Here is a 14,585-nt window from a genome sequence, read left to right as displayed (position 1 = left end):
ATTCAGATCTGCTGGCAAATCAGCTCACTGTGGATTTCATAGCTGGCCGAATGCTGGAGAAAAGCACTGGAGACGTCGCCATACAACCATTATTGAACCATTAGAGAGACACAATGATAGTTTATACTCAAAATCTAAGTATTTTTAATTTCTTTCTCTGATTTCCATCATAACGATTGGACTTACAGTATAACTGCAGTGCTTTATATTTGTATAGCTCATCATTGGTAGCAGTGTGTTGCTGATGGTGGTGCCTACCATCTATTGTATTATTTGCATTCATTCATTCATTCATTTAGTCAACATGAATGAGGTATGACAGAAAAAGGTGCACCATAAATAGACAGATTCTGATGCAGACATTGCTTCCTTGCACAATAGCGGCCGATTGTTTGATTGTGTTATTGCGATTAAGAAAGCAAATGCACATCTTTCTTCATCTTAGTAAGAGATTTGATTGACAACTATTTTGATTATGAAATGGTTGTGATCTGAGAGCCACGTGATGTCCATTCCACGTGCACAGACTCTTAATACTTGATGATTTTTTTCAATGTATATCTCTGTGTAAGTTTGTGTTATTTCATGGCAAACTTGCATGCCGGTTGTTGTCTGTCAGTCCTCAGTCGCACAGGCTAACAACTCCCTGGAAACCTCAGGTCGCTAGGGCAAAAAGTGGAAGTTGCTAACTAAGACCAGGTGAAGAGGTGTGCTGCACCAAAACCTCCTGCGGTCGCTAGAAAATTGCTTCATCTTCTAGTTTACAAAGAAGATGCTGGGTTTTCTGGAACAACACGTTCTCATCCCAAAGCGTAACATTTTACGCTAGGTGACAAATCGTCAACATATTACGTTTTCAGGCACCCAACACCTTCCTACATGACGACATCGGAAAACTGAGGACCTGTGAGAACCGTTTGGACTCAATCTACACATGTTTGCTCTTCTCCTTAAAATCGCTTGCGGACACACTATTTAACGTCATCAAAGTGGTGGTTAAGGTTAGGAATAAGGTTATGGTTAGGGCTAGGGAGAAGGTTAGGTTTAGGGCTGGAATACAGGGCTGGAACGACAATTTGACAAATGATCAGGAAATAAACATTTTTCTTTACAACCTGTGATTGCCAGAGTCACTGACTGGTATCTCGGCCTGTGTTACTGGATCCTTAGTTAGCTCACTGAGATACGTTATTGCAACTAGAGCAAGACATCATAAGCTGAGGTTGCATTGCTTTTCATGAGTCTATTACTTTTTCCTTTCATGGGTGGAGTGTATAAAAGAGGACTTGAAGTGGATGCTTCAAGAACAACATGCAAGCCATTCATTGACTGCTTATAACACCCCCCCCCCCCCCCCCAAAGAAAAACCAAACAAAACGAAAAGACAAACCAAAACAAAAAACCCCCATAAAAGTCAACATAACAGGAATCTAAAAGAGTATTGAGATCACAGAAACACACAGCAATCAGAAAAAGAACAAAGACGAAAAATATCACGAGACGAAAGAAGCAGACAGGAGTAGTTATACACTCAAACAAAAAGTCAAGACTAGTTATACACCCTGAGCTGATTGGGAACAAGAAACAAAAGAAGAATGAGAGACAAGTGTGAGCAATCAGGATCATCAGATAACAAAAGTAATATATATATATGAAGGAAAACTGACCTTAAAGGCAAAACAGGAAATAAAAGAAACACACAAGCATAACTAAGCATGGAACAGGCACAGAAAACAGTGAAGGAGCTACAACTTATAAAAATCACAAATCTAAACCAAAACATTGGATTGCAAACCTGAAACTCATCACTAGACTAAACATAAAGGTAGAATAAGGACTCAAAATCACATGAACTATGACTCACACCTGTACAGTGTCACTAAAGCAGAAACCCAAAGATCGCTAAGAAACAGTAAGACCAGCACATTTTATATGTGAGTGTTTTGTTCAGTTCATTTTGTTGTAGATAGTGAAATAATTTTTGAAACAGCTCTTCTACAGAAACATCTCTTTGCTAGAAGGCCCTAAAAAGGCAGCCAGGTGACCGTAATTCTTTTCATTTTATAAATATTTATTAGTCACTTATTAGCCAGTGTTGTAACATTTGGTGAGAGCTGATATCCAAAAAGAGTAACAGAATTAAGTGGAAGGCGAGCACTTAACGTCTGTTAATTAACAGACATTTTTCTTGACAGATGTTTGACTTGTCACAGTAGGAAAACGACAGGTGTATTAATGATGGCTGCATTACACTGGCACATTACACGTACAGGGTATGAGATTATAGCAATTATGTGATAGGTTTAATGAAAGCTAAGCTGTGTGACATGGATTGAACCTTACCGTTGAGTGAGACATCAAATTTAATGCATTTAGACTGCATCATGATAAAACTGCTGCAATTTCTCTGCTATTTCTTTCCACACTGTGTCATTCCTGGTGTGGTCATGATAACAGCTGGAGGACACATCAGGAAATAACTGCCAGAGCTCGGCTACAGAAAACCTGCTCTGAACATTTTACCTCCATCGGTTTCATAATGCTGCCATTATCGTGATGTTATCTATATTGTTTATTGCTCCTTTTGTGGTTGGGTCATAGATTTATGTATGTTATGTATAGCAGCGTGTTAATTTCAAAGTTTTCTCCCAGGCTGTCTTTGGTCTGCGAGTCTGCCTTTGGGACTGTGGACCCAATTTGAATGTATTTAGTATGCTTTATGTTTATTTATTCAACATATTTTCATTATTTTCTAATTCTCCCCAGATTTTTAATGATTTGTTTGAAAATATCATTAGAGTACACAGACTTTCAGATTTTAAGCATTTTAAAATCAATTAAGCAATCAAGTGCCTAAAGTATGAAATCAAATACAGATACTGCTACAGTCAGTAAGTGTTATGCTTTAGTTTAATTATTGGTTATTTTTATAGTGAGTTTTATTTCGCTCTAACTGTATATGACGCAGACAGAAAATCCTGTCTGCACACACAAAAAAACAAGCAATGATTCAGTGAACAATGACCAGACTTTCCAAAATTTCCAGTTTTATTATTTTAACTGTCTGCAAGTATCGAGGCCATGTCAAAAATGTAGTTCTTTGAACGGCCTTTGATGTATAACCTATAAATAAGAGAGACATTACTTTGCCCGAAATCCTGGTCCAGCAAATGCTGGTGATTTTTGAACAGTGTTAGCATATGGTGCTAACTCTGTTTGGATTGTGATCAGTGATTTCTTATAAACCAGAAGTTTGATCATCGCCTATTTGTAATGTTACTAAACCACAGTACGCAAAGAACTGCAACAGTTTGACATCTTTGAGTTAATCATAGATAATAAACTTTTTCCATGTTAATTTAGAAGTTTTGGAATTTTTGACGTTAAAAAGAGGAAAAAAACAAAACAAACCCTTTCAGCTTGGTTTTCGCACACTGCGTCATCTCTCTGTTGGTTTCTCACTGCTTCAGCACTTGTTCCCTATAGCTTGGCCTTGGGTGGGGAGAGGGGTGGGGGAGGCTGTGATCAACTCCACAAAAACTCAAGAGGACGCTATGATGGTCCTAATCAGAGATGGGGAAAGAAAAATGCATGTAGAGAAAGGCGGAGTGATTGGGCAAGAGAGGCAGAGAGGGAGAAAGCAGCCTCAAGGAAAGACCCATTTCTCTCCTGCACATTGCACATCCACCACAATGCAGCCTTCACAAATGAACGCGATGTCAGACCTAACTTATCATGACATCGAGCGAATTATTTCATTATTACGATGGGAACATTAATTAGTGAAGATGTGCAGTGTAGTGTAAACTAAGTAAATCTCCAGACCAGTTACCATAGATTGTGGTGTATATTTGCTGCTGTTGTACGTTGGCATAGAGGCAGTGCTATTCAAATGTGCAATGCACCCATGCACAAATTCATTAGTACACATCCTTAAATGCTTAAGCAAGCAGCTAATGATTTAATTTGAATGGGGGAAATAGGACAACAGATGCAGAAAACAGAACAGAACGAGAGAGCAAGAAGAGAGCGGGCCACTATGAAGAAGTGTGACAAACAGAGGGAACAAGCAGCATGCAGGATTCCTGTTCACTCTGGCGTACATACATCCCTTTTTAACAGTCTTTTGTCCTCCTTTTTTATTCATGGCCTGAGGCTCCAGAAACTTTGGACTAAATATACCTGTACACACTTAGAGGGAGGCTGGGCTGGTGGGGAGTTCAGCTCTGACCCAGTGTGGAAATGATCTCCTTTTCCTCCTGATTTCAATCTTTGGGAAAAGCCTGTTGGTCTCTTAGCAAACATGGTGGATAGTTTAAAAATGATAGCACTGATTTACCATCCCCCTTAAAGACCTGGGAATATTCAGCACTGAGCTTCTATGTTCCCCTCCTGTCCGTGTCTGCCTGTTTGTTCCTCAGGTAGTGGATAAGAACGCCCACATGGCGGTGGGTTCACTCACCATCAACGAGGAGAGGTCAGAGGTCATCGACTTCTCTGTGCCCTTCATTGAGACGGGCATCAGTGTCATGGTCTCCCGTAGCAATGGGACCGTCTCCCCGTCGGCCTTTCTAGGTAAGTAAAAACACACCTGATGGTCCTGGCAGATGTACAGCACAATCAAGAACAATCAGATGCGCACACACGCTCGTATCGCATAATAAATGCAGAATCACAGACAGAGATGACACTAGGTGAGTACATTGCTTGTTTATGGTGAACAACAGAGGTGGGACCAAGTCATTGTTTTGCAAGTCTCAAGTAAGTCTCAAGTCTTTATCCTCAAGTCTCAAGTCAAGTCTCAAGTAATGTCAGGCAAGTCAGAGTCGAGTCTCAAGTCACTGGTGTAAAAGTCCGAGTCAAGTCACAAGTCTGAAACTTTGAATTTCAAGTCCTTTCGAGTCTTTAAAAAAAAAAAACGAAAAAATAATGTTGCAGTTATGCTAAATGTAAATATTAGACCATGTAATTTTTTAATCTGTGTTTTTCTCAACACATGACAAAATAGTGAACTTAGAAAATATACACAAATTGTGAAATTGCACCTCTTTAAAATGCAGCTCAATTAAACCTAGCTCCAAGAATAATTTTCACCGACAGTTCTGAGATAAGCTGCATGTTATTCTTGGATGCGGTTGTAGGACCAGCTTTAAAATCGCATGACAAAAATATCATACACATTAAAAAAAAACTGCATCACCAACGTAGCCTGGAAAACATTTGCTAGTTAGATGAAGTCAGCTATCTCATCTTAGCATATTTATATGCATATTTATAATTATACGGTTCTTGGAGTGAGTGCATACACTCATGAAGTTTAGTAACTTCCGGTCACTGCAACAAGCCCAGGTACAGTTTACCGACGGATGGGTACAGGACCTTGAAATGCACCGTGTAGAACGAAAGACCATCGTACGTATCATAAGTTTACCAGTCTCACAAATCGTCGTCATAAATACACATTCGTTAACCGTTTATTAATAGGACCTTTGAGCTCAACGGTAATTAATTAGTAGTGGAAATAATTTCTGGTAGCATCACAGAAATGTAGCAGTGACAATAATATTGTATGCTGTAATCGTACTGGGCAATTAGTGATACAAAAAACCTGTTTTATCCTGTGAATAAAAGTATAGTTTTTGTCAATGTACCATAATAACAGAAGCGAAACGCAATATTGTGTCAGGACAATTCACTATTTATGCACAATAAACAAAGGAGCATAGCGCCACAATTTCTGTTCAGCGCCAGACTTGCTTGTAACCTATATCACCAATTATGTTAAGAAAAATGACGTATTAAGTACTAAAAGACACTGACCTTCGTGTAAATGCTTGGAGCAGACTAACCTGTGAGCTGGAGTGTTCTGGGACGTTATATTTGATCTTTGAATGGCTGCAATCCAGACCATCCGTCGCGTCTTTGTTACTTTGGAAACATGGCTCGAACAATTTCTCCTCAATGACGTAATCCGATAACAACCGATCTCTTTACCCGTCGGCTTCCCGTGGCTGTCATGCGACCGGCTATTGCAGTTAATAATACAACAGCTTCTTGACATTTTTGTGTCTCTTTTTATCGCTGTGTGACTGATTTCAATTGAAAGCCTGCGTGCGCTAGTACCGCTTGCCACGAGTTCCCAGAATCCTTTGCGGTTCTACCCGTGAATGACGTCACATTTTCAATCTCTATATAATATGCATGTTAAATTTTATATTTGGGGTAAAATATCAAGTCTTTTCAAGTAAACCGGTTCAAGTCCAATTCAAGTCCCAAGTCATTGGTGTAAAAGTCCAAGTCAAGTCACAAGTCTTAGAACATTTTTTCAAGTCAAGTCTAAAGTCATAAAATTAATGACTCGAGTCTGACTCGAGTCCAAGTCATGTGACTCGAGTCCACACCTCTGGTGAACAACCTGTTCTGGCAGCAATAAAACTAACAACTTTAACAACACAGAGACATAAAAAGCAACAGGGAGCAAGATATCAGTCAAAATCACTTGAAAAAGGTATGGCTGCAGTGATGAGTATTGAAAAAAGTTTCAAGAATCATTTTTATTGTTGGCATTCAATGCAGGTTTACAGAGAAATGATAAATTTATGGCCTTGAAAACAGCAGCTGACAAAAAAATCTCACAACAAGGTCCACGGAGAGGTTATTCTGAAAGTTTAATGGAATAGCAGATGTTCAACATTTTTAGGAATTTTCTTTCTTAATAATTGAAGAAGGAACTTAAAGTTCTGTCCTTTTTCCTTTGTGCCAGAGAATCTCATTTCATGTTGCACACGGGGGCAGGCGTTTTTCACACATTTATCAGGACACTCTTTCTGTTGTTCTAAAGCTCATTGGGATGTTTTAAAGTGAAAAAGGAGTAGGCAGAAACTACAATCATCTTGTTTTGTCAGCTAATTTTTCATGATTTGACAAATGCAGTGTGTTTCCAGTGCATGTTTCCGTCAAAGTAAAAGGTCCTCTGTCCTTTATTAGTTTAGCTATTTATAATATTTAAAGCGCTAGCAGTAAAAATATAATAAGCCTGTTACAAAAACACGTTTCTTTCTTCTTTCATTTCTTAAGTTGAATCTACAAAAAAACAGGTATTAAATATTTTTGCACCAACAAGGTGATTCCCAAAGAGCTATTACTTAAAAACTTCAAAAAATATTTGAGGAAACTGCACAAGTGGAGGACAAAATCCATTATTAAGCAAAGGACACACAAGAACTGGACTGAAAATCAGTGACAATAGGTCTGATGGAGTGGCCCTGTCATGGTTTGGGGATGCGTTTCGGCAAAGTGTTGTTGGGGATCTTGTCAAAATTCATTAGAATTATAAACATCCATCAAAGTTTGATCCACCGTGTAACACCATCTGGTAAGTGTCTGATGGGCAAATTAATTAAGTAATAATTACGTTTTCAGCATCACAATGATCCCAAAACACTTAAAGAACTATTCCTATAGAAAGAAATGACAAAAATGCTGCCTAAGAGAGTTGACGTACCAAACATCGACTCTCAAGCTCATTACAATTGTACAAACTCTTTTTTCCTTATATACTTACATGTTGTATTTCCATATATGTTTACACACATTTCAATAAAGAAAATGTCCCATTTTCTAAGCAAAACATAATGAAATGAGGGGTTGTTAAGACTTTAAACAGTACTATAAATATGCTGATTTGTTATTGTTTAAAAAGTGATGTAATGTAAAGAATGAAAGGAAAAGAGTTGGACCTCATGAAAGTGCTTAGAAAAATGAAACTGCAAAATACTATAGAGCTGAAAATTGGACAAATTTAACTGACTGTGAACTGCTCAGGAAGAGCTGTCTGGTGAACCTTTGGTGGGGATTGTTTTGTCAGCTACAACACTGTGGTGTTTGTCACAGACCATAATATACGATACAAACTACAAAGCAATTGGAAAACGTGCCTCCTTCTCAGTGTTTCTCTTCAGAGGTGCTTGTTAGTGTTCACAGAAACTCAGACAAAATCCATAAATGTGACAAGCACAAAGCACATAGCGTCTGAATACAAATAGGCATGTTGATACCCGAGGGGTGGTGGTGGGGAGGAGGGGGTGGGGGGTTATATTATAATTTGCTTTCATTTGCTTTAATGAACTTCCTTTCTCTGTCTTCTCACAACCTCCCTCCCTGTTTCCCTCTCTCTTTCAGAGCCCTTCAGTGCCGACGTCTGGGTGATGATGTTTGTGATGCTGCTGATCGTGTCGGCAGTGGCTGTGTTTGTGTTTGAGTACTTTAGCCCGGTGGGTTACAATCGCTGTCTGGCAGACGGACGAGGTGAGAGGACACACACGTCCATTAACACACAAACCCAGACCCACTCGATTCCTGCTGCTAAAAGGTAACAATGAGGTACATTTTTAGGCAATCTGATGTGCTCTAATGCAGTCTTAGCCAGCAGGCTTTGTTAACTTGAATGCAGCATTCAAACTGAGCCCTCCAGGTGCTAAATTACTTTGACAATCCCGTCTGAATGAGTTCAACTGGAGCTCTGGGACTTCCTACTTGATGTCTTGAGTGCTTATCTGCATCTATAGTCACTTAAGCTCTTTCACTAATGAAAAGGATCATTGGCAAGAACCAGATAGCTGATCTTAAGTATTCTTAGCATCGCTGCGCAAAAACAAAGACTCCTCTGTTCCTGCATTACAAAATCGTTTCTGTTCTCAAATAGTACAGCAGCATTACACCGCCACATCTACGGTTGTAAAACTGCTGAATACAGTTAACAAGATCTGGTACCTTACACTGAAAATGTATGTCAGGTCTAATGATGTCTGACAGTATCAAACAACACTACCCTGTTGAATCAAATGCAGTCTCAGCACTCCATTCATATCAACTTGCCTATCAAAATCAATGGCTCAGATTCATTCTGGGTTTCCTTTTTTTCCCTCTAGCTTTTATATGCTCGCTCTGTTTGACTCTGAGGATTGTATTAGGTTGCCACAATAGCAACCTCTCAAGATAAAATCAGAGAAGTGTTATATTGCTGCTTACAGCCTTTTTTTTCTTTCAAGGACCGAAGGGAATAAAATAGTTTGGAGTAATGTTTCCTACAGTGCTGTTTTCTGAATGTCTTATGGGTTGTGTCACTTAATCGCTGGGTTGTGTAAGGCTGTTGTCCTGTACTGCTGCTGCAGCTGTAGCATATGTAATTGCAGCCTGCTGTGCGCCCATCTCCCCCCCACCTCCCTTCGTCCCTCTCCTCATTTCTGTGGTAGGTAGTGTATCCTTCCTGCCACCTTGTCATACTCCCGTAGAGGTAGGTGGAGCAGAGTTAGTAGTGTGTAACAGTGGGTTGTCATTGCCATGTCTGGAAGAACAGATGTTGACTGTAGAGCACATCCTGCGATCACTGACAAACTAAAGGATGGGGCTAAATCTATGCCGTGTTCCTCCCATCCATCAAATGAGTCCTTCAATGAGTAAATGCAGATAAAGCAAGGTAATACCTGTGATCTGTGAAACTGATCCCTTTTTCAAATCAAATCAAATCACTTTTATTGTCACATCACATGTGCAGGCACACTGGCACAGCACATGCGAGTGAAATTCTTGTGTGCGAGCCCCACAAGCAACAGAGATGTGCAAACACAACAACACAAACGAGCAAAATACAAGAATGGCCAACCTGAAACTAATAAATATATGTACAATATATAATAGTGTATGCATTTCTGGATGTGTATACTAAATATTTTCCTACGTGTGTGTGTGTGTGTGTGTGTGTGTGTATACACACATTTTTACAAATTAAATAGTAAAAAAAATAAAAAATAAAAAAAAATAATAATAATAAAATATATAAAATATACAGAGTTGAATATGTGCAAAACAAGTGGCATTTATATACAGTGTGGAGTGCATAATGTTGAAGTTCCAGTAGTGAAGCTGAGGTGTCTATGACGTGTTCAGCAGTCTGATGGCTTCTCCCATTTTGCTTTGCATCCTCCTCCTCCTCCCCCTCCTCTCCTGTCATTCTGTCTCCCAGAGCCCGGCGGCCCCTCCTTCACCATCGGTAAGGCCATCTGGCTGCTTTGGGGTCTGGTTTTCAACAACTCTGTCCCTGTGCAGAATCCCAAAGGCACCACCAGTAAGATCATGGTGTCAGTGTGGGCCTTCTTTGCTGTCATCTTCCTGGCATCCTACACTGCCAACCTGGCTGCCTTCATGATCCAGGAGGAGTACGTTGACCAGGTGTCAGGCCTGTCAGACAAAAAGGTGTGAATTTAAGGCAATGTGATAGTTTGTGGGGTGAAGGAGCAGATGGGTGTGAACACATGTGAGAGTGGGCTACTTAATTTGGAGTGAAACTAGTGTCTGTTTTATTATTTTTTTATTAATTTACTTTTTCTATTTAGAATGAATATTCAAGATACTAGCCCCATGTTTGCCTACTGGTGGTGGTCAGAAGGCCCGGTGGCGCCTGTGTCCGGCAGCCTCGCCTCTGTCAGTGCGCCCCAGGGCAACTGTGGCTACAATGTAGCTTGCCATCACCAGTTGTGAATGTGTGTGTGAATGGGTGAATGACTGAATGTAGTGTAAAGCGCTTTGGGGTCCTTAGGACTAGAAAAGCGCTATACAAATGCAGGCCATTTACCATTTACCATTCAATTCAGTTTTATTTATATAGCAGCAAATCACAACAACAGCCACCTAAAGGTGCTTTATTTTGTAAGTTAAGGAGCCTGTATTGCTGCAGACAGCAGCCTGCTTTGAGCAAGCACACAGTGGGAAGGAAAAACTCACTTTTAACTGCAAGAAACCTTCGACAAAACCAGGCTCAGGGAGGAACAGCCATCTGCTGTGACCGGTGGGGGGTGAGGGGAGGAAGATGAGACCAAAACCCCCAAAATATTATGGATGAGTGTTTCGATTCAGTGCTTTGAACTTATTTGATCTCTCTGCTAACTTGCTACTGTAGCTAGTTTTGATGCAGGTGCAACATGTGGTTTTTCAGAATGGGGCCGTTAGCTTATTGTAACTGGTAGTTTAATGTAATAGCTCAGTCACAGAGTAAAAATAGATAGAACCTCCTTACAACAAATAAAAAAAATGCTTGCCTGGCGGTTGCATTTAAATTTTTATTTTTCCTCTGTCCAGAGGTCGAGGGTGTTACACTCTCAACATCTTTCCACACTTGATTGCAAAACGATTGCACAGATTGCTTCTCATAAGGGGACACAACCCTGTATGGATGGATGGATGAGACTGATGTGCATTTTGAATTTGTCATTTAATCTAGAAAAATTAAAAAATTAACGATTGCATCAAGTAATTAAATAAGAAATAAAACTAAGAAACTAAAACTGCTGTTTTGATCTTTTCAGCATTTTTATGCTTGTAACATAAATTGCAGATCTTTATTCTGAACTTGATCTGATGAGTCATACATATTTGTCTAAACATGTCCAAGGATTCTTCACATCTCTAAACAGTTAGTTGATTTTAAGCTTGCTAAAGTCCTGCTTAACAGTGCATTAAAAGGATATTTGATGCAGCTCACTGCTCTTTTCTCTGTGTGTTTTCTTTTCCCGAAACCCCCCACCGCAGTTCCAGAAGCCTAACGAATTCTCACCGCCGTTCCGGTTCGGCACGGTGCCCAATGGGAGCACAGAACGCAACATCCGCAACAACTACCGGGACATGCATGCCTACATGACGAGCTTCCACCAGAAGAATGTAGACGAAGCCCTGTACAGTCTGAAGACTGGGTGAGGAGCAGAGAGATAGCGGGCCTGATGTGGGACGCTAGGAGGGAGTTGAAAAGATTTCAGGAGGGAGAAGAGAGACTGTGTTATGGAGCCGTAAGGTCCTGTACTGATGCAATACACAGAAAAGATGATGAAGGAAAAAGGAGAGGGAGACAGAGGAAAAGAGAGCATTCTGGGTAATGTGGGTGGGCAGCGTATCTGCCTGCCACTGGCACCCAGAATAGCAGCGTAGCATGCGTTTGCTCTGAAAGCTAGGTAACATCTTTACTTCCTCTTCACTCTTTCTCTCTCCCTGTCTTCAAACGCTTTCACCCACCACGGCTGAAGAAAACAGAACAGGGACGAACCTGTGATGAAGGGCACAGAGGTCCTGGAGCCCTGAGGGGCCCTTGGTGGAGATTTGTCACCAATCTGAAGACCGTCATGTCATTGTATCTGTTAACCCAGGGTTAATATGGATAGAACACAATGCAGAGGTTTTACAGGAAACATGGCAGTTCACCACCCCAGACCCTGAAACACTTTGGTCTCATGGTCAGTTTAGTTACTGGGCTTGAAGATTCGTTCTCAACACTGGAAACAAAAGTGATATATTTTACTTCTTCACATCTGAATGGAATTGGTCATTTAAACAGCGAGGTTTATATTTGAACTCTATGACCGGTGTTTAGGTGTTATCTATCACATGATGACACCTAAACAATTTCCATGACAAGAGAACAACCTAAAATAGATTCCTTTCCTCATTACAGAAGAGTTAATGGCCTAAATTTCTCCTACCTGGTTTACTGTACTAATTTATATTTTATTTGTATTTTACTTGAATTGCCTCTGTGCTATTACTGCCTTAAAAAGATCACACAGTCTTGCCTTGTAGCACTTTATATGAGAGAAACTCAATTTCCTTGTAAATTTTCTCAGTGTTTTGCAATTTCTTATTAACTGTTACCTGAAAAAAAGAGAATTAATACCAATTAATCATAAACAAGCATAGCTTGGAGTTTGCAGTCAGTGCAGTGGATACCAGGTCAGGTCAACATGCAAAAATGTGCAGAGACAAACATATCATTAAAAATGACTTACCCGCCTTTTTTCTTTACTGCCTAATCACACCGTACTTTACAGGGAACCTCTCAGACCATTCAATGACACAGATGATTGTGATTCAGTGTCTTAAAATCTCCATTTGACATAATGAATCGGTGATTTGAACATTGTCACTATTTGTGGTGAAGGTGGCTTCACAGCTTTGACTTCCAGCTCATTTTTCTTCTGTCATCCTTCACAGCAAATTGGATGCCTTCATCTATGACGCTGCAGTGCTAAACTACATGGCTGGCAGAGATGAGGGGTGTAAGCTGGTCACCATCGGGAGCGGGAAAGTGTTTGCCTCCACCGGATACGGCATCGCCATCCAGAAAGACTCAGGGTGGAAACGGGCCGTGGATCTGGCTATTCTGATGCTATTTGGAGATGGTAAGGAGTGAAATGATGCAATACAGGAAATTAATAAATATTCTAGTGTCTCGTATCTCATATAACAATTATACAAGTTATGCAAGTCATCACAGTCTTAAAAGATTAGATAATTGTCATGTAAATTTTGTTTTTTAAAGATAATGATGTGTTTTTAGTGTCATAACTGCAGTGACTATTGCCTACTGCAGAGAGGGCTTGGGCAAGTAATGTTGTGATAGTGATATTACAGGCAAATTAAATAGACCATTACTTTTAAGAAACTTCTGCTGCAGCCTTAATTTGTACAATAATCATTCAGGTTGAAAATAACAAAGTGAAGTCATGCTCTCATCGGGGTAGTAAAACTGGAGTCATGGAAGGAGCAGTGACTCAGAAGGTGGCCGGTGCTCGCTATGGTGACAACCCAAGAGCCTGCTGATGAAACCCAGCAGTCAGCGAGGCTGTCGAGCTGCAGGATGAGTCCTCCAGAGCCAGGTTGGCTCATCGCAGGCCTTAATCAACAGCGCGGTACCAGCAGGCCTGAAAGGCTGCAGCTGCTGTGGCTGTAGAAATGAAAGTTTCAACGGGGGATGGTTTGGTTATTTGGTAGCTCGGGAGGTGTTTTTGCAAAAGCCCGCTTTGGCAAAGAAATTAAATATTGACCTTAACTGAACATTGCTAGGAGTAAAGCTGGACAAAGGTGGTCTTGAAATGCTGAACCCTGTAGATGTTGTTCGATTGTTGTGATCGTCTTATGTCTCCACATTGATTTCAGGAACAGGGCCTACGGAACGGCAGAGTGATTAGGTGGAAAAACCAAATTCAGCTCGAACACCTTAAATATATTTGATTTGTTCAGGCTCGGTCTGGAGCACATCAGTAAGGATGGTCCTATACATATATCAGTGACATGATTTGAATGTTTGTCTGCAGCAGTAATATATCGAAGGGGGTTTGATACGGCCATTAAAAATTCTATATTTCGATTTTGACTCTGTTTTGAGTCAAAATAAAAATATAGTAACTTTGCTTAAGTCAAAGTTTTCTTTTTACCTTTGTAATATTGAACACCCATAGATCATCCACTGTCTAAAATAAGCAGTTTTAGCATCTCTTCTCACTTTAAGCCTCCTTTACTATGATCGACTGCTCCTCGTGAACACAAGGTATGGACAGCAGGTGGGTGTGTTCATCTCAGGTGGGTATGGTTACCAGGTAGGTATCGTCTGGTGGGTATAGCCATCTTAAACAGAATAATAGGAACAGGGATGTTTACTGTCATTCACAAAAATCCAAAATTAGAAAAAAAACTGGCCATATTTTATCACACACACACACACACACACACACACACACACACACACACACACAGATATATGT

General features: G+C 40.2%; 1 protein-coding gene across 5 annotated transcripts in view; it reads left to right on the top strand.

Moving 5' to 3' along the window:
- The window catches only part of grin2bb (glutamate receptor, ionotropic, N-methyl D-aspartate 2B, genome duplicate b), a 135,971-nt gene that overhangs the window by 102,979 nt on the left and 18,407 nt on the right, over positions 1-14,585 (top strand). For all 5 annotated transcript variants that reach the window (XM_086296001.1, XM_086296000.1, XM_086295999.1 and 2 more), the window contains exons 10-14: positions 4,422-4,575; positions 8,182-8,307; positions 10,025-10,254; positions 11,587-11,747; positions 13,036-13,223. In XM_086296001.1, the coding sequence (XP_086152127.1) occupies positions 4,422-4,575; positions 8,182-8,307; positions 10,025-10,254; positions 11,587-11,747; positions 13,036-13,223 (859 nt within the window). The remainder of the gene's footprint in view (positions 1-4,421; positions 4,576-8,181; positions 8,308-10,024; positions 10,255-11,586; positions 11,748-13,035; positions 13,224-14,585) is intronic.

The sequence above is a fragment of the Aulonocara sp. 'chitande type north' Nkhata Bay genome, linkage group LG6, assembly GCF_057382095.1.
Source record: "Aulonocara sp. 'chitande type north' Nkhata Bay isolate Kocher_YH1m ecotype deep benthic linkage group LG6, A_spYH_male_GT1.1, whole genome shotgun sequence".
NCBI classification, from domain to species: Eukaryota; Metazoa; Chordata; class Actinopteri; order Cichliformes; family Cichlidae; genus Aulonocara; species Aulonocara sp. 'chitande type north' Nkhata Bay.
Note: the sequence above shows the minus strand (reverse complement) of the source record. Positions and strands in the feature narration are given on the sequence as shown.